General features: G+C 42.0%; 1 protein-coding gene across 1 annotated transcript; it reads right to left on the reverse strand.

The window, feature by feature from the left end:
- Positions 1-406: 406 nt before the first annotated feature.
- On the reverse strand, positions 407-12,379 carry LOC132769931 (chymotrypsin-like elastase family member 1). The gene is made up of 6 exons (XM_060766848.2): positions 12,028-12,379; positions 8,173-8,282; positions 7,447-7,541; positions 5,086-5,366; positions 2,743-2,906; positions 407-642 (listed from the first exon to the last, which is right to left on the reverse strand). The coding sequence occupies exons 1-6, from the start codon at positions 12,194-12,196 to the stop codon at positions 466-468; spliced, it is 996 nt and encodes a 331-aa protein (XP_060622831.2). The 5' UTR covers positions 12,197-12,379; the 3' UTR covers positions 407-465.
- Positions 12,380-20,021: the final 7,642 nt, after the last annotated feature.

A 20,021-nucleotide genomic window follows, 5' to 3' on the forward strand; every position in this document is an offset into this window, starting at 1 on the left:
TTAGGGCTTTGTAGGTAAGCACCTGCACCTTGAATTGGGACCGGAAAATGAACGGCAGCCAGTGGAGCTCCTTGTACAGGAGGGTTGACCTCTCTCTGTACGGAGCACCTCATTATGCACAGAACATTTTTATATATGTAGACTAGCATATATACCCAGTGTTACCCAGGCATAATTGGGATCACTGCCAGCCTAATTTCTCCCTTCTTCAGCTGTGAGAAGGCCTACTTCACAATGTCTCCACAGCAATAATGTCTCCTCCCTTTCCCTTATACACATGTCACCTTTCTTTCCCAGTGACATCACATAAGACCACTACACCTAGCAACAGCCAATCTAGTGACATTACAGAGGGCCACTTGACCTTGCAACAACCTTTGTGGTACGAAAAGGCAAACAAACATACTTTGAAATTTATATATATATTATTTATTGACATTTCTAGGATTTCCTGGCCTCCTGTCTTTACAAAAAAAAGTCCTGCACCCTGACGGCTTCAATCCAGGAAATGTAGGCGGAAGTCCTGGTGAAGACAGTGGGCTTGTTCTGCACTTGGCATCCAACTGGTCCAAAACTAACAATCCCGTGAACTTCCCATGCATCTCTCTCAGTCTGACAAAGAAGGGGGCCGCCGGAGTCTCCCTGGAAGAAGGAAAAAAAGGTCTGTTGAAAATGGGTTTTCTGATGCCGATAGTAGCACACAGTAGTGGGAAAGAGAGTCAACCTGGAGGTGATGGTGAGAGATCACTCACTGAATAGGATCTTTCCCAATTGCGGTGATTTCAACCAAACCAAACCCTTGATGTTGGGAAGCAGTAGCTTTCCTCCTTTCAGATTCTTTTCCCCATACCTATTTGCCCCAGATATCAAAACATATAATCCACATTTGCTACGTGTTTGTTTCAGCTTAAATGCATCACTTAGGAGTTGGAGAGGCTGACTGATTGAAGCTATGCAGTGGGAGAGTTAAGCTTATTCTCCCCCTAGTACCAGGAGCCTGCAAATCTCCTACCTCCATCTGGCACCTATTAACCCTGCTTAAGAAACCGTGAGGCATCCTGTTCACAGGTTGCCTGGATAACATCCAGCTTGATCTTCAGCGAGCGTAATCATGTACGACATACTGGCAGGAACTCTGAAGTAGGAGCATGATTAACTCTGAGCATCAGCATATTGTCTTAAGATGATGGGGCAGTTTTGGGGAAAGGAAATGGCAGGAACTCGGTACTATGACCTGAAATGATATACCACTTCTTAAATGTGAATTCAGCAAACTGGATAATGGAATGCTCTCTCTACATCCTCGGAAGTAACTGCATGTCTTGTGTATGTGTGCGTGTAGAAGTCTGACTTGGTCACGGTGGTCCATGCTCTTGTTACATCTCAAATAGACTACTGCAATGCACTCTACGTGGGGCTGCCTTTGATGACTGCCTGGAAGCTTCAACTAGTCCAACGGCTGGCAGCCAGGTTGCTCACCGGAGCAACGTACAGGGAGCATACAACTCCTTTGTTACGCCAACTCCATTGGCTACCGATCAGCTTCCGAATACAATTCAAAGTGCTGGTTTTAACCTTTAAACCCCTAAACAGTTCTGGCCCAGATTACCTGTCTGAACATATCTCCTGCCATGAACCATAACCAAGTTTAAGATCATCTGGAGAGGCCCTGTTCCCGATTCCACCACTATCGCAAACATGGTTGATGGGTACGAGAGACAGGGCCTTCTCAGCAGTGACCCCCGGCCTATGGAACGCCCTCCCTAGAGATATCCGATTGGCCACCTCCCTCTTGTCTTTTAGAAGAAAAATCAAGACCTGGTTATGGGACCAAGCATTTGATCAGTGAGCAGCAAGTGGACGATCACACAGCTTATGGCAATGACTTGACCCAGACTGGTTTTTGGATTTCGATTTTAATGGATGTATCTTAATTAATTGTTTTAATTTTTAATATTTTGATTGTACTAATGCTAATCAAGGTGATCAGTTGAAACATTCACAGCTCCAGCAGACAAGAGTTCTTTGTCCCACCCTGGTCATTCCACAGATATATAAACCCATTTTCCTAGTTCCAACAGACCTCACTACCTCTGAGTATGCTTGCCATAGAAGCAGGTGAAACGTCAGGAGAGAATGCCTCTAGAACATGGCCATATAGCCCGAAAAAACCTACAACACCCCAATAATAATAATAATAATAACAACAACAACAACAATAAAAATAATAATAATTTTTAACAGGGAGAAAGTCATTTGTGCATATGGATAGTAAGTTGCCTTTCTGGGAAACATTAGAATTCTGGATCAAAGTAAACAGACAGATTACTGGATTGCAGAGATGCTATGATGGCATGATGTGGATGCTCTATAAAAAAGTGAGTGAGCAAAACATGGCAACTTTACATTGAATGTCCAGAGAAATAGCACTCATTAGGGGAACATAAGGTCCTCCTTGCATTGTGTCTTCACTGTGCAAATTTTGAGAGACAAAATATCTAGAAATATCTTCAGTAGGAGGTCTCATTTTGACATAAGAGAAGCTGTCTGCAAGTTCATGCTGCTTCCGTTCAGTTCCTACCACTGGCCAGAGCCATCTGTCCTTTTCCTAACAGCTCGGCAGGTGAGGAGAGAAAGAAACCAAAAAGGGAGGAATCGGAAAAAAGAATGGAATGATAGAGGGAAGAAGGGAAAGAAACAGATGGCATAGAAATCGCCAGAAGCAACAACTCATTTTAGTACCTGACAGGCTGCTGGAGACTTCGTAGTGTCTATTACTCCAGCACAGATCATTGAAGACTGGATTTTGGCCCCCCAGAATTTCTTGAGATTGCACGTGTTGAAATCAATAATGGGTAAGTTGGCCTGGTTCAAAACCTCAGACAGGGAGAAGTTTTCTTTCCCACCTTCAATGCAGAAAATAGAAGAGTAATAGCAAGAACATCAGCTAATAAATTTAAATGAAACTTTCTTAAGGCTTCATTATTACCCTTTCACCCCTCCCCCCTTGGGTATGATAAGCCAAAAGGGAAAAAATTAATAATGTGGCAAATGTACATCATCTATATTAGTGGAAGGAATTGTGTAGCCGGCCGATTGTGTGATCCGTGTCAGTGTCCAATACACCACATGCCTCCCCAATACTCAATCATAGGCCCCTTCCACACAGCTGTATAAAATCCACATTTAAATGAATTATATTGCAGTATGCATTCGGATAATCAAATTCAAAGCTGCCTTGATATTCTAGGTTATATAACAGTGTGGAAGGGCCCTTCCACATATCCCCCAAAACTTTTGGATCAACCTGCCATCCTCCACAAGCCCTGGAGCCTATCTTCTTAATCTTTGATGCAATTATGTGTTATATAACCACATAAAACTGTTGGCAAAGACAGCGGTTCCCGTCTTTTATTAATATAGGGTTGTTAACAGCAATTAACCTGATTACCTAGGGTGGGCAGAACTTTTCCTGTCAAGCAGGAAGAGTATTATTTTGAAAAGTAGAAGTGTGGGTGTCAGTAGTATTTCCAGTTGCATGTGTTTTTCATAATGTCTTCCTTCTGCCCTGACAAGTGCACACAAAATAAGTTATTCAAAATAATAAAAATGAACTCTGTGCAAATGTAAGGCATGGCTTGTTTTATTTTGGCTCCATTAAAACCAAAGTAAATACACAGATTTTGCCATGTTTTGTTCCCCAATCGTTTACTCCTTATTGAACTCTAGAAGTGGCCTACAACCTGATTTTCCCAACTGACTTTCCATGTAAATCCTTATATATTGTGCAGTGTACAAGTACTTAACTAGGGTTCCTTTGGCACTGCCATATAATCCAGATTATCAAAGCAGATAATCCACAGTATCTGCTTTGAACTGGATTATATGCAGAGGCGGCCCTAGGTAATTTTCAACAGTAAGCAAACAGTATTTGCACCCCCCCCCCCAACCAACCAATCACTGATATATATTTTCTGTTCGTCGTTGGAGTTCTGTGTGCCATATTTGGTTCAATTCCATCATTGGTGGAGTTCAGAATGCTCTTTGATTGTAGGTGAACTATACATCCCAGTAACTACAACTCGCATGTGTCAAGGTCTATTTTCCCCCCAAGAGCGCCTCAAGAGTGCCCCTGGGCAAAATCAACTATACTGCAAATGCTTACTTTGCATAATGGGTTGAGCCGCCCCATATGAGTCTACACTGCCATATAAACCAGTTCAAAGCAAATAATCTGGATTTTATATGGCAATGTAAAAGGGGGCTGGCAGGGCCGTAGCCAGAAAAAAAATTCGGGAGGGGTTGAAAAATTTGCGGGGGATGGGGGGGTTGAAAAATTTGTGGGGGGGGGGGAGGTCTGAAGCCTGCCTCCTAGCTCACGCTGAAGCAAAGAGCACAGCAGGGGGCAGAGCAGCCTTCAATCGCCTGCAGCTCCACCCCTGTCAACCACCTCCACCAAGTCTGGCCTCCTTAATGAGAGCATTCAACACACACACACCCAACTTGGTTGCTTCACTACATCGGCTATTGCTGCAAGTAATGACAGTGTGAATAAATTGTCAATATTTGCTTGAGATAGTGCTTGCAGTTCTGGAGGGACTCTTAATTTTTTGCATCTCATAGACTAAGCAATTTAAGGTGCAGGAATTTGGTTAACCAGTTAAAATTCATGAGTAAACCAGGTTTTTTTTAAAAAAAAATCTGAAACATTTCGGGGGGGGGGTTGAACCCCTAAAATCACCCCCTCGCTACAGGCCTGGGGGCTGGGGTTTCATCACAGATGTAGTCATGGGGTGAAGCAAAGTGATAGTTCTGCCCTGAGAATTCTGCTCAAAGCCCTATGATATTTCCTTCAGTTGCCGGAGAGCATCCAGACCTAAATTTCTTATAACTGCTCTGTTTGCCTTCCCGTAGTAACTTTGTTTGCCCTTTTTCTTTGTTCCAGGGATGAAATAAAGGGAGCGTCCCTAGCTAGATCAACATCTTTGAAACAAGGGCAGGATAGCAATGCAAGGAACAGTAACAATAGCATGTTTTTGTGCACCTTCTCATAGTAACCGTGTAGTCCGAGGTACTCTGAAATACCTCTTGTGCCCCCCCAGCCGGTCACCCAGCAGGAGTGTCCAGGCTGGAGAAAGCTGTCTCTCTGTGGCAGGCACGCATAATTGATAAACCTGTTGGCCGTAATGTCTCCCACAGACTTGACCAAAGCAATGTCGTACTCCAGATCGTTTAGCAGAGGGTACTGGAACTGTTCGTGCCGATAAATGCGCTTCACGCGGTAGCTGCGCTGCGTGGATTCAAGGTAGTTCAGATTATGCTTGCCCAGGACAATTCGCCAGTTTGTGACATCTTCTGCCGAACCTCTAGAAATGAAGAAGCATAGAATCAGGAATGTTGTATAACCGATCTCCGAGGTACTCCCTCCACTCTTTTGTCTACACGTCCATGTTGAGTAGAGCTATCACAGAATAGCATACTCATTTAATATGTGTATTTGCGGTGTTTTTACAATGTTTATGTGTTTTAATTATTCTGTAACTTCACTTGAGCCACAAAGAGAGGAAGGTAAGAAATAATAATAATAATAATAATAATAATAATAATAATAATAATCTGTCGATGACAGATCCCAAGTGTAGACTCTGCAAGGAAGTAGATGAAACAATAGATCACACCCTCATCTGCTGCAAGAAGATCACACAGACAGAATACAAGCAGAGGCATAAACACCGTTGCTCAGATGATTCATTGGAACTTGTGCCACAAATATCATCTGCCTGCAACAAAGAACTGGTGGGATCACAAGCCGGAAAAAATTACAGAGAATGAACACATCAAGCTACTCTGGGACTTCCGAATTCAGACAGACAAGAGTTTTGGAGCGCAATACTCCTGACCTCACGATCGTGTTAAAAAACAAAGTATGGATTGTTGATGTTGCAATCCCAGATGACAGCAGGATTGAAGAGAAACAACTGGAAAAGCTGACACGATATTAGGATTTAAAGATCGAACTGCAAAGACTCTGGCACAAGACAGTAAAGGTGGTCCCAGTGGTGATCAGCACTGGGACCACCTAAAGACCTTGGCACAGATCCAAGTAAGGTGGCCTTTTGCAGTTGACAGATCATGATTTTGTCAATATTTATTCTTTCCAAATGCTGACTGAGATCTTTTAGCATGGCACCCAGTGTGCCAATGACGACTGGGACTACCTGTACTGGTTTATGCAAGAACCTTTGCAGTTCAATTTTGAGGTCTTGGTAGCAGCTGAGTTTTTCCTGTTGTTTTTCCTCAATGCGACTGTCACCTGGTATGGCGACATCAATAATCCAGACTTTTTTCTTTTCCACAATTGTGATGTCTGGCATGTTGTGTTCCAAAACTTTGTCAGTCTGGATTCGAAAGACCCACAGTATTTCTGCATGTTCATTTTCCACAACCTTTGCGGTTTTGTGATCCCACCAATTTTTCGCTGCTGGCAGGTGGTACTTGTGACATAAGTTCCAGTGAATCATTTCGGCCACAGAGTTGTGTCTTTGTTTGTAGTCCATCTATGCGATTTTCTTGCAACAGCTGAGGATATGGTCCATGGTTTCATCAGCTTCCTTGTACAGTCTGCATTTCGGGTCATCAGCTTATTATTATTATTATTATTATTATTATTATTATTATTATAGCAAAGCTATAAGTACGATAGAACCTTGGTATCCACTGGTTCCAAAATGCACAAGTTCCATTATATACAACAACAAAGTAAAATGTTGACCCTTATATAAATGGAAAAATTAAGATTTGTCTTGGGAATTTATTTTCCACCATGGACGTTTAAATCTGTGGATGCAGAATCGTGAATATGGATGGCTGACTGTACCAAGAGGTTTTCTACACTTCCTTCAAGGGACAAATTGATAAATGTCATTCCATGGCAAACAAGTTTCCAACCTTGCTTTTTGCTAAATGTAGTTGGGGTTGAGCTGGGTGTGGAGGAAGTGAGATGAAGAAAGAGCAGGCAGGAGGTGTTTCACTTTTCCCCTTTGCTCTTCCTTTCTCCTTTGATTGTTTTTCTCCCAATTGAACTCACTGACCAAGAAACTAAACCCAGCTAGGGGGAAAATAGTGGAGGAGGATCTGGGAGAAAGAAATGTTAGAGTGAGGCCCTTTCTATACTACCATATAAAATCCAGATTATCTTGAACTGGATTATATGGCAGTGTAGACTCATATAAGCCAGTTCAAAGCAGATAATGTGGATCATCTGCCTTGATAGTCTGAATTATATGGCAGTGTAGAAGGGGCCTGGGAGGAACATAGAGTGGGAGCAAGAACTAGGATGAAAGATTCACAAGCTCCCTTCTCCCCAATTAGTGCAAAAGGTGGCCATGAAATGTCCCAATATCTTCCGAAATACCTCCAGAAATCCCCACCTTACACAGGACTTACTTCTGGAAGCAGTGAGAAGCTGTGAGAACCCAGCGTTTGTGGATGAGGGTGCCACCACACACATGAACAAATTTATCACTTGGTCTAGAGCGAACCTGGGGGGAAATGAATGCACAAATGTATGTAAATGGTAGAGCCGGGGATAGGACAAAAGAAAATGAGTTCTATAACAATATGAATGCTATAGCTATTCACTATAGTTCAGACCCCTTCTACACTGCCATTTAATCCAGATTATCAAAGCAGATAGTCCACATTATCTGCTTTGAACTGGATTATATGAATCTACACTGTCATATAATCCAGTTCAAAGCAGATAATCTGGATTATATATGGCAGTGTAGAAGTGGCTATAGATCATAATGTTCAAAAATGATAGAATCCACTAATTTTCAGTAAGTGACTCTAGTATCCATGACCGTAAGTTATACAACCAAAAGCACCTGGAAGGCCACTCTATTCTACAGAACATTACTTTCAGAAGGGAATGTTCTTTCTTTTTCTTTTGTAGGACCAACAAGATATTTCATCCTGTTCTCCACTCCTCCTGATTCCATATCTCCTTGTCTACCACTGCTGTCAGCCCATAGCTAGTGAACATTGGAAAATGGGAACAATAGTGCTGGATCTCCCAAGCAGAGTAATCAAATTGTCAAGTCGGAAACTGAATAACAACCAGTCTCAGTCTGAGGATGATCATGAGAATTACAGTTTTAAACTTTGTACCTGTAAAGAAACTTGCCAGGGCCAAGAATGAGGCCTCGCTTCATTGCCTGCAACAACCTTTGCATATATGTTTGGTTGGAAGTATGCAACACCACAGTTTTGGGGCCAGTCTAAAAAAAACCAGAAGACAAAATCTGTGAGAAGACCTTGAAGTCCAGGTGTGTTCAGCATGATGTCATGGGTGCTTGGACGGGCTTAAATTAAGTAGTCTGGCTTCAAGCCTCTCAGAGGAGACAACATTGTTAAAGGATGGGTTTCCTGTATCTGCTCTCGAGTTATGATTCAATTTTCCTGTTCTGGTTCATGTCTTTGTTCCTGAAAGGGTTTGCCTTGGAAGAAGCTCCTGTTTTCTGGTTTATGGATTCATGTTTAAGTAACTGCTGTGGATTCTGATTCTCTTGACTTTATGTACGTTGCCATGTTTTGATTACTGCTATTTTGTATTTTCTATTCCACTGACCCTTTTGGAAATGCCCCTTTCCCCTTTGTATCTGCTTTCCTTAATAAACATTTACAGATAGTATTACTGGACTCTGGTGTGGTGCTGGGTGAAAGGGTATTTCAGTGCTAGAAAGTAACAACATTCCTACTTCTAACCCTATAGACATGTGCTGGAGGAATAATACATGTAGCTCTTTGTTCACACTTTACACAAAGGAAATTAGTATTCATTTTACCAGCTATGTACTACTGAGTGTGTATCCTTTATATTCATGCCTGACGATTTGAAATCCTTCTTGACAATTTCTCCACTTAATGTATTGATACTTAATGTATTGCTTCCCTGAGTCGCCTTCGGGCTGAAATGGGTGGGATAAAAATGACGTAAATAAATAAATATTGATAGTGCCCCCACTTCATATACACTCATAAGAAGAACTGAACAGTGTGCATGAATAAATGAAACATAGCTGGTAGAACAATTGCAAAATAGTTCCTTTATGCCTATTTTTAGATTTCCATGCTTGAATTGATTGGTATTTTCTTTTTGTCAGGGTGACAATGACTCCTGATGACCAACCTGTCTACATGGTTGCTTTCTTCCCATATATCTCTCTCCATAATTTGATTGTACTGCAGGGATTGTAGCATTATGCATTTGTGTCTAGTGACCTCAAATAGCAGGTTGATCTTTAAAGGAGCTGTCCAAGGTGCTCAAACTATGGGAAGGATTGGACTTCATCACCTTGGGTAGCATCTTTCAAGTTTGGACTAAAAACAAGAGTCTACTGAAACAGAAGGCACAACATTGACACAGAGGGCATCAGTAACAGTAGGAATGCAGCTCCCATATTAGATTTCTACTGGCATTTGAGTTTCTGTATTGGATAAATACACAAAGAGCAAGGAGAATTGTAGTCTCATCCAGCTTCTCCTCTCCCTTTTCCATTGCTGTCTACATGTGGAAGATGGTTTCTTTCAAAGAGGAGAGTCTCCCTAATCCTTTCTTCACCAAGCTGTAAACTAGCATCTTTTACAGAACTTCTACTGAAAAGATGGGTCTAGGCTTATGCCCTCAGTATATTAAACCTAAAACTTTATTCTGTATTCATATGGGCTTGATATTTATTTATTTATTTATTTATTTATTTATTTACTGTGCTTATAGACCGCTGTTCTCAGCCCAGGGGCGACTCACAGCGGTGTACAACATGGAGGGATAGGTGCAAATTACAAGACATAATCTAACAACAACTAGTAATATCAAAAACATCGTCATCAACAGCATCAACATCAACAATCTCAATATCAATAATACAAAAATACAAAAAGTCATTCGCATCGTCTCATCGTTAAACCACAATCCAATATCGTTTCCGTTGTTCCATTCCTGTCATCATTACCAATTTATTGCACTTCTAGTTCGAACGCCTTCTCAAACAGCCACGCCTTTAGTTTCTTTCGGAATGTCATCAGAGAGGGCGCCCGTCTGATTTCCGCGGGAAGGGTGTTCCACAGCCGAGGAGCCACCACCGAGAAGGCCCTGTCTCTCATCCCCGCCAGGCGTGCCTGTGAGGCAGGCGGGATCGAGAGCAGGGCCTCCCTGGACGATCTCAAAGTCCTTGTGGGCTCATAGGCTGAGATGAGGTCAGATAGGTATCTTGGGCCGGAACCGTTTATATCAGACTGTCTAAATATATGCAAGCATGCCCCCAAAGTATAGTATGTCTCACTATTTTTTATTTTGTTACTAGCCATCACCTGCCATGTGTTGCTGTAGCCCAGTCTGTGTATATGTGTTTTGTGTGTGTATATATTTGTGTAAATGTGTGTTTGTGTGTGTGTGTTTGTGTGTGTGTGTTTGTGTGTGTGTGTGTGTGTGTGTGTATGTGTGTATATATATATATATATATATATATGGTTTTGTGCAAGCGTTATAATGTAATTTTTGTTTCTTGGCTTTTTAAGTACCTTCTGCTGTGTTTTTCAGTGTTTTTGTGAGTGATGGTCACTTGTTGGCCTGATAGGTGTCTTGTGTCCAAATTTGGTGTCAATTCGCCCAGTTGTTTTTGAGTTATGTTAATCCCACAAATGAACATTACATTATTTATTTATATAGACTACAGTATAATCTTGTCATTCGTCCCAGCATCTCAAGGCAGCATACGTGATTCTCTTTTTTTAAAATAGTTTTTATTAAGGGTTTTCAAGATGGGGGTACATCCAAGTTAAGAGAGTCTTCAACTTAACCATTACATAAAAACAAATAATGGAGATTGGGGAGGGGAGAGGTTCAGGAAGGGTGGGGGGAAGTGAAGGGATAGAAGTGGGTGGGGGAAGTGTGGGATTGGGGAATGAGTCGGGGGAGAGTTCTTTGTCTTATTTCTCCATTTTGCCCCATGAAACATTATTAGTGTTATTATTTTCTAGTCTTAATTCTCACATGTCTAAATCTGGTTAATCTTGAAGTATTTTTTGATTGGAGACCAATCAGTCCTGGCTATGCCTGTCGTCTGTTTATTTTTCAAATGCTGTGTTAGAGAGTCCATATTTATTATATCTAGAAGTTTGATTATCCATTCTTCCACTATTGATTTCTCTTTATTCTTCCATTTTCTTGCTAGTACAATTCTCGCTGCCGTTGCCATGTGGAAGAATAGGCAGCATACGTGATTCTCACCCTATCCCATTTAACCTCGCAACAACTGTAATTTAATGCTAATCAAGGTGGTCAGTTGAAACATTCACACCTAGCTCCAGCAGACAAAAGTCCTTTGTCCCACCCTGGTCATTCCACAGATATATAAACCCATTTTCCTACTTCCAACAGACCTCACTACCTCTGAGGATGCTTGCTATAGTTGCAGGCGAAACATCAGGAGAAAATGCCTCTAGAACATGGCCATATAGCCCGGAAAAACCTACAATAGCCCAGTGATTCCGGCCATGAAAGCCTTCGACAATACAACTGTAATTTAGCCTAAGGTCAACCAATTACGTTTGATGGTTAAAGTGGGATTTGAACTCAGATCTTCACATTATTAGTACCCTAGGAGTTTAATATTAATCTGCATGGTTTTATGTTGGTTCTCACTTTTCCTTTAGCAATGGAAAGAGGACATTTTTCTACCACTTTATTTCCATGATGCAAAACATTTTTTGTGATGTCATTTCTGTATATAAACCAACTGCTAAGTGGTTCTCAACCTGTGGCTCCCCAGATGTTTTGGCTTTCAACTCCCCAAAATCCTAACAGCTGCTAAACTGGCTGGGATTTCTGGTAGTTGTAGGCCAAAACATCTGGGGACCACAGGTTGAGAGGTATTGGAGCAAAGCTTGGAAACACACAGAGAGAACTCTTAATGCCCATACATAAATTAGAACCACCACAAATATATTTCAGGTACAGCTTACCTAAGTCCAGATGTCTGGGATGAAATATTGTGCGAGGCACTGAAACCTTTGTCAGAAGGAGCACCAGGAACAGAAGAATAACATTGTCTAAAACCATTGCCCTCCCAGTGGGGAAGAAAATGACTTGATCCAGTGAATGCCGGAAGGAAAATGAGTCTGCACAGGGCATTGTGAATCTCCTCGCTGAATTGAGTCAGAGGGGGAAACCGCAGCCCCTATTGCTTGTTGTTGCTTTTACTGTTAATAAACAAAGCACACAGGATCAAAACAACAAGGCCTGGATGCTTCTCCCTGTGATTATCACCCCTTTTTAGGACTAGCTGTAGAAGGGCTGTTCCAATCAGCAACTTTGCACTGAAATGCCCCCAAAATATCGATAACAGCTGCAGCAAGACTTGGTTGCACGAAGAGTTCAGGGGACAAAATAAACTTATTTTGGACCACACATTCCAGAAGTCCTTTGTCCATGCTAGCTGCAGCAATCTGGGAGTTAAAATCCAGAGGGAGAGAGAGAGAGAGAACTTTTGGAGCTCCGGTTGCATACTATCCACTTATTACAGTGTGGCAGAGAGAGTCTGGATTCATCTTCTGTTGTCCTGCTTTTTAAGTCATTTTAAAAAATGTTCCAATTTGTTTCTTCTCCTCTGGTTTTCCCTCTTCATTTCTGGATTATTTTATTTTGCTGGAAACTGAGTTTAAAGAGCAGAGATAGTTTGCACACAAGGAAAGAAGAGGTGAGGGGCTGAATATTGGCTTTCCCAGTATGCTTAGAGCATTTGTGAAATTGGGTAGATCTGTAATCAGTGCAAGAATTTGTGAAAGAAGGACACCTCCATCACGATACTCAGAAGTCTAGAAGATCTTCACATTTTATTTTATTATATTTTACTTTTGAGACATTTTGCTTTCCCCCCCTAAATAATAATAATAATAATTATTATTATTATCATCATCTTTTTTCTATTTTTCTCTTACTTCACTGTTTCCTACTTTCCTATCTTCTTGCAAATATTCTCCCACTTTCCCTGTAACTCTATAAAATACTCAATAAAAACTATAATTAAAAAAAAGAATTTGTGAATTTAGCCAAAATCTTGCTAAGGACCTGTTGTTTTGCCTCAAAGCAACATGTGATGGGATTCGTGACATTCTCTGTTCTGTTTTGGAGCTTACCATGGTAAAAAGGGGTGTTCGGATGGGTGGTCCTTAGCAGTGGATGTTATCTCTCTTTACAGAATTGCATAATAACTCCTTCTCTTCACAAACTTCTTTAATATTTATATAAATGACTGATATAGCATAATAGAGGGATTGTAGAACAGAGAAAAGTCAGTTTTCCTTTGCTGGTTCATTCCAATTATAATATTGTACACTTAGCAGAGAGCTGTCATTCCCGTTTGTAGAAATGCATGATTACACCTTCCTAAGGAAAGAAGTGGTTTAAAATAGCATCCCTGTTTCAAGGCTCCAGTGGATTTTAATGTAAAACTATCTATCATCTATCTATCTATCTATCTATCTATCTATCTATCTATCTATCTATCTATTGTGTCAGGAGCAGACCAAACAGTCGCATTGCATTTTTTTACCAAACAAACAGACAGACAAAACACAGAGTTTGCAAGCTTGGTAGTTGAGTAAATGTCCTTTGACCAGTAGCTGACCACTTGGAGTGCCTCTGGTGTTGCTGCAAGAAGATCCTCCATTGTGCATGTAGGTTGCATTGCAGCAGGTGGTCTGTGGTTTGCTCCTCTCCACACTCGCATGTCGAGGATTCCACTTTGTAGCCCCATTTCTTAAGGTTGGCTCTGCATCTCGTGGTGCCAGAGCGCAGTCTGTTCAGCGCTTTCCAAGTTGCCCAGTTTTCTGTGTGCCTGGGGGGGGGGGGGGCATGAGAGAAGCCTCCTCGCAGGATTGCAAGACATCCTGGCGTCCCCCGAGCAACGTCTTTGTAAACGGCTGATTCTCTCACTCCAGAAACGACCAGAAGCAACTTGCAGCATGTAAAACAATTGCATCCCATGGAAAGCAATGATTTGAAAGAGCATTCCTGTCTCAAGGGTCCAATGGCTTTAGAACAATTGGATCCCATGGAAAGGTATTCTGGCAGATTTGCATGAAGAAAAAAAGCTGGGGTCGGAGACTTATTGCCTATGTGTGATGAGGAAGATAGCAGGTGCCTATGGGGAAGCACTAAAAGTCTGATGAGAGGAGAATGAGTGAGGGAGGACTGGAAGGTACATAGGCTCCTAATTCCTCTTTTTAGTTAACTTAACAATGTTTTCCAATACAGCCGTCTGACAAAATCCTTAGCTTGTCTATTCTTCACTGATAACTTTTGCCATCTTGACCACATACACATGTAGCTTGACCACACATTCCCCAGTTTTCATTTGAGAAATGTTGGTGGGCATGTGGTTGCCTATTTATGGTGGCTTTTTAATGTTTCCACAGAGAAGGTGTTAACTGCCTCCCCCCTTACAAAAAAAAACCCTAGTCTGGAATATATACCAACTTCTGTGGAGGATATGGAAGTACAAATGCTGCTTAATTTATTGGCTTTGCTCTTGGGTGTTCCCCTTTAGCCTTGGATCACCTTTTCACCCAGCACCACACCAGAGTCCAGTCGTATCCAACAACAGCAGTTTATTTACAAAAGCCTGCATAAAAGGGGGAAAATGGCATTTCCCAAAAGCGGTAGAAAAAGTGCTATGAAATAGCAGTAGTTCATATATACAAAGTTCAGTAGTCCAAAACAGAAAAGTACATGGAATCCAGAAGTCAAGATCATAGGCATAAATCCATAAGCATGAAAACAGAACTTTTCCAAGGCAAAACTCTTACAGGAACATAGGCAAACACAGCAGACTTGAATCATGAGCTTGACAGCTGAAACAGGAACTTGAATCTATTGCAACATTGTCTGTTCTGGAGGCACCAAGTAAACATCACTTAATTTAAGCTCAGGCCTGACTAAGAAGCCTGGGTCTCAAGGACTTAGCACAGGGTCAGTCTTTCTGATGCAGAGAAAACTCCCCATCTTCTGCTGAAGGTCAGTTCCTAAGAGAAACAACTTTTCCTTGGTTGCTAAGGAACGAACATTGGAATCCCAAACATCCTCTGTGTCATAGAATCATAGAATCATAGAGTTGGAAGAGACTTTGTGGGCCATGCAGTTCAACCTGTGGCTAAGAAACAGGAAAATCGCATTCAAAGCACTGCAAATGCAACTGCTGGCCCTTTTCTCTGATCTAGGGCCTGCAATTCTCTCTGATCATGCACAGACTCCTCAGAAGGAAGCCATAATCCCCCTTGTCCTCTGAGAAATCTCCAGCATCTTGCTGCTGAACCTCAACATCGGGTGAGCCTAGCCTGGCTTGCACTCATTAGTATTGCAGGCAGATAATGGGGCGGGCTTTGGGGAGATTGGGTGGGATTGGGGGGAATATGAGTCTTAAAGGTCATTGTAGTGTATTTATTTATGGTATTGTAATTCTGTTTTTACCACACTGTTATTAATTGCTTTTTAACTTTTCTATTGCATTTTTTAAACTTGTTTAGTGTGGGGTGTTAGCCGCCTTGAGTCCCTATGGGGAGAAAGGCAGGGTAATAATAATAATAATAATAATAATAATAATAATAATAATACTTCTGGGTTGTTGTAGGTTTTCCGGGCTATATGGCCATGTTCTAGAGGCATTTTCTCCTGACATTTTGCCTGCATCTATGGCAAGCATCCTCAGAGGTGGTGAGGCACCACATTACCTCTGAAGATGCTTGCCATAGATGCAGGCGAAACGTCAGGAGAAAATGCCTCTAGAACATGGCCATATAGCCCGGAAAACCTACAACAACCCAGTGATTCCAGCCATGAAAGCCTTCGACAATAATACTTCTCTTCTTCAGCCTGAGATGGAAAATTTATTCTGCTAATGTAGGTTTTGGGCATGGTTAGGTACTGTCTTTGTAATTCGGAATAAAGTTGGAAACATTACCTTTTTGAAGCGATTTTGAAATTTTTAAGAAAACCGGAAGTCCCTTTGCTCTATTGAAGCTTTTCCCACCATTTTTGTTACAACCCATGAAGTGAGTTGGAAATGATTCAGCTTTTTCCCGTTTCTGGTCCCTGGCCTCGGCTCAAGCCAGAGAAGCCAGTTTTAAACCAGAGAAGGAAGGAATTTCCTGGCCTTGGCTCAAGCCAGAGAAGCCAGTTTTAAACCAGAAAAGGAAGGAATTTCCTGGCCTTGGCTCAAGCCAGAGAAGCCAGTTTTAAACCAGAGAAGGAAGGAATTTCCTCAGCTTGCTTTTCCTTGCTCTTGGTCCCTAGCCTCGGCTCAAGCCAGAGAAGTCAGTTTTAAACCAGAGAAGGAAGGAATTTCCTCAGCTTGCTTTTCCTTGCTCTTGGTCCCTAGCCTCGGCTCAAGCCAGAGAAGCCAGTTTTAAACCAGAGAAGGAAGGAATTTCCTCAGCTTGCTTTTCCTTGCTCTTGGTCCCTAGCCTCGGCTCAAGCCAGAGAAGTCAGTTTTAAACCAGAGAAGGAAGGAATTTCCTCCACTTGCTTTTCCCTGCTTCTGGAGTAAAACAGCTACTTTCAAAGTAAAGACCACCCAATGAAACAGGAAAGGATTCAAAGTCTCAGAAGTTTCAAAAAGGTTTGAACATTTTTTTCTGCAAAAATCAGAATTGACTTTAGAATCGAACCACCAGCGCCCCCTACATCCGAAACAAGTTTTGAATCATTTTTTTAAATCAAACAAGCCTAGCAGGCTTTTAAGGACTACTGTTAAAAACAAAAGAACTGGAAATGAGTTAATGCTTGCTAATGCAAGGCAGATAAGGCCTAACAACAAATTCTTCAAATATGGGGAAAAGTTATGAATTGTTCAAGAGTGGGATTTTAGAACTAGAGCAAGAGGATTTTAAGAATATGGTATCTGGAGTTTCCAAATTAAAAGGGGGAATACTGGCCGTTTTCAAATGTTTTGTTGTTTTCTGCCTTCAAGTCAACTTCAGTTTATGGAAACTCTATCATAGATTTATTAAGGAGAAGTTTGTCATCACTGCCTTCTTCTTAGGCTGGGAAAATGTGCCTTGCTGAATGTCTCCCATTGGTCTTCCATGGCTGAACATGTATTCAAACCCTCATCTCCTGCAATCCTTGTCCAATATTCAATCCACTACGCCATGGTGTTTCAGATGTGGATTTGAGTAGGTTCAACCTGTAGAGCAGGGGTTTGAGTCAGGTCCAGGATCCTTCTCCAAGCCAAAACACCTTGGAAAACAGATTGTCGACTTCTTCCATGACGGCTTCAAAAAACTTGTCCATCGTTGGCAGAAATGTATCCAATTGTCTGGTGATTATTTGGAAAAGTGAATAGTGGTAGTTAAAGAGCACATTCTAAGGATTATTCCTGTGTTTGATTTATTAAAATATTCCCATCCAAACCCAAGTAATTCAACCCTCGTATTTGTTCTTGATGGATTATGGAACTTCACAGAAATGCAGGACTTCCACCAGGCAAACACTAGGTGGAGTGAGGAACCTTCTTGGAGTCTTCAGAGGCGATTTAATACACTGGCTGCTCTTGACCCAGATTCATTAAATTACGCTGTCTTTAATGGGGCAGAGGGAGGAGATAACATCACAGCTTGATCATGGAGCTGAACAGGCTGACATAATTGGTGATAAGTTGGTCACAGGGCCAGCTTTTACTTCTAAATCAACCCAGCCTGTGATCCAATTCATTGGATTTCATCTCACAGTTCTGTTCTTTGGTGTCATTTCTTTCCTCCAAACCCAGCTTTAAGGGAAACACACTCTGTGATCTGGTAGGAGGCCGGTAAGCAGAAAGGTGACATCTGGTTAGGTTATATATTAGTTGGGATTAATTAATGCATCTAATCCAGGAAATAAAACCCGTCTGCTCACTGGAAGGAAGGATACTAGAGACAAAGTTGAAGTACTTTGGCCACATCATGAGGAGACAGCAAAGCCTAGAGAAAACAATTATGCTGGGGAAAGTGGAAGGCAAAAGGAAGAGGGGCCGACCTAGGGCAAGATGGATGGATGGCATCCTTGAAGTGACTGGACTGACCTTGAAGGAGCTGGGGGTGGTGACGGCCGACAGGGAGCTCTGGCGTGGGCTGGTCCACGAGGTCACGAAGAGTCGGAGACGACTGAACGAATGAACAACAACAACAATGCATCTAAAGACTCGCAAGCTGCAGCTCAGGCCTTCTGCTGCTGCCTTGCATTTATCCTTCTCTGTGAGTTTTGAGAAGGGAAACTGCAGGGAAACTTTACCATAAGGCTGTTATATTTAAGCATATTTTAATCACATTGATTTAACATTTTCAATTGTATGCAATTATTGTTTTATTATGTATTTTATTATGTACACATGCAGGCATCAAATTGTTGCCGGATAGAAGCCGGCCTGAGTCCCCCTACCCCGGAGGGTTGAGAAGAGCAGGGTACAAATATCTATTTATTTATTGTGTCAGGAGCAAACCAAAACAGTTGTATTGCATTCTTTAACAGACAAACAAACAAACTGTTCTGTCGCGTGCTGGGCTTGAAATGAATTGCTTTTAAAACAGGACGTGCAACTTTAGTCCAGCAGGAAGCCAGGGGGCCCGAAGAGAAATTCTTAAGGATTTCTACCATAAACAGTCTCTAGAGGGCTTGTAAAATATAACAAAGTCTTTTATTGGTGAACAATCAACAGAAACTTCTTTTGTCTTCAAAGGGTTAAACAAATGCTTCCAGGCTTTGAGCAACTGGTGGCTTCTAACTGTTACTTCACTCTAAAGGAAAATCCCTTTCCAAACTTCTCCCAGGCTAACTGTGATCCTAAACCTAACTGATGTGGGCTCCACTACCGGGTTGAACTGCGTCTCAAAGCACCGAGTGGACCTACCAGTAGGCCTATAGTCACCGGGAGGTCTTAAGGGTTGAAGCCTTTGTACAGGAGAAGTCTGTATACGTCCTGTACATTGACTTTCTTTGCTGAGACTGACTGAAAATGGCTCCCTTCCCTTCTCAATTGTCCTGAACAGGGGGCGGAACCAAACTTAACAATGATGGACAGGGGGCCTGCCCTATAACTGCAAACTTTAACAGGAAGCCACCCTTCTGCAGAATCCCAAGCCTTGGGCTGCAAGCAAACACTTAATACAAAGCAAATAAAGTGGGAGCCTCTGGTACAGCTGTACCAGCACACAAACAAACAAAACACAAAGTTTGCAAGCTTGGTAGTTGATTAAATGTCCTTTGAGCAGTAACTGGCCACTTGGAGTGCTTCTGGTGTTACTATAAGAAGGTCCTCCATTGTGCATGTAGAAGGAGTCAGGTTGCATTGCAGCAGGTGGTCTGTAGTTTGCTCTTCTCCACACTCGCATGTTGTAGATTCCACCTTGTAGCCCCATTTCTCAAGGTTGGCTCTGCATCTCGTGGTGCCAGAGTGCCTTCCAAGTCTCCCAGTTTTTTGTGTGTCCAGGGGGGAGTCTCTCATTTGGTGTCAGCCATTGATTGAGGTTCTGGGTTTGAGCCTGCCACTTTTAGACTCTTGCTTGCTGAGGTATTCCAGCGAGTGTCTCTGTAGATCTTAGAAAACTATTTCTTGATTTAAGTCGTTGACGTGCTGGCTGATACCCAAACAAGGGATGAGCTGGAGATGTCTCTGCCTTGGTCCTTTCACTATTGGCTGCTACTTCTCGGCGGATGTCAAGTGGTGCAATACTGGCTAAACAGTGTAATTTCTCCAGTGGTGTAGGGCGCAGACACCCAGTGATAATGCGGCATGTCTCATTAAGAGCCACATCCACTGTTTTAGTGTGGTGAGATGTGTTCTACACTGGGCACGCATACTCAGCAGCAGAGTAGCATAGCGCAAGGGCAGATGTCTTCACTGTGTCTGGTTGTGATCCCAACAACCAGAAATAAATAAATAAATAAACTGACATCTCTTATCAACTGCAATAGGCAGAATCAA

The sequence above is a fragment of the Anolis sagrei genome, chromosome 3 (assembly GCF_037176765.1).
Source record: "Anolis sagrei isolate rAnoSag1 chromosome 3, rAnoSag1.mat, whole genome shotgun sequence".
Classification (NCBI taxonomy): Eukaryota; Metazoa; Chordata; class Lepidosauria; order Squamata; family Dactyloidae; genus Anolis; species Anolis sagrei.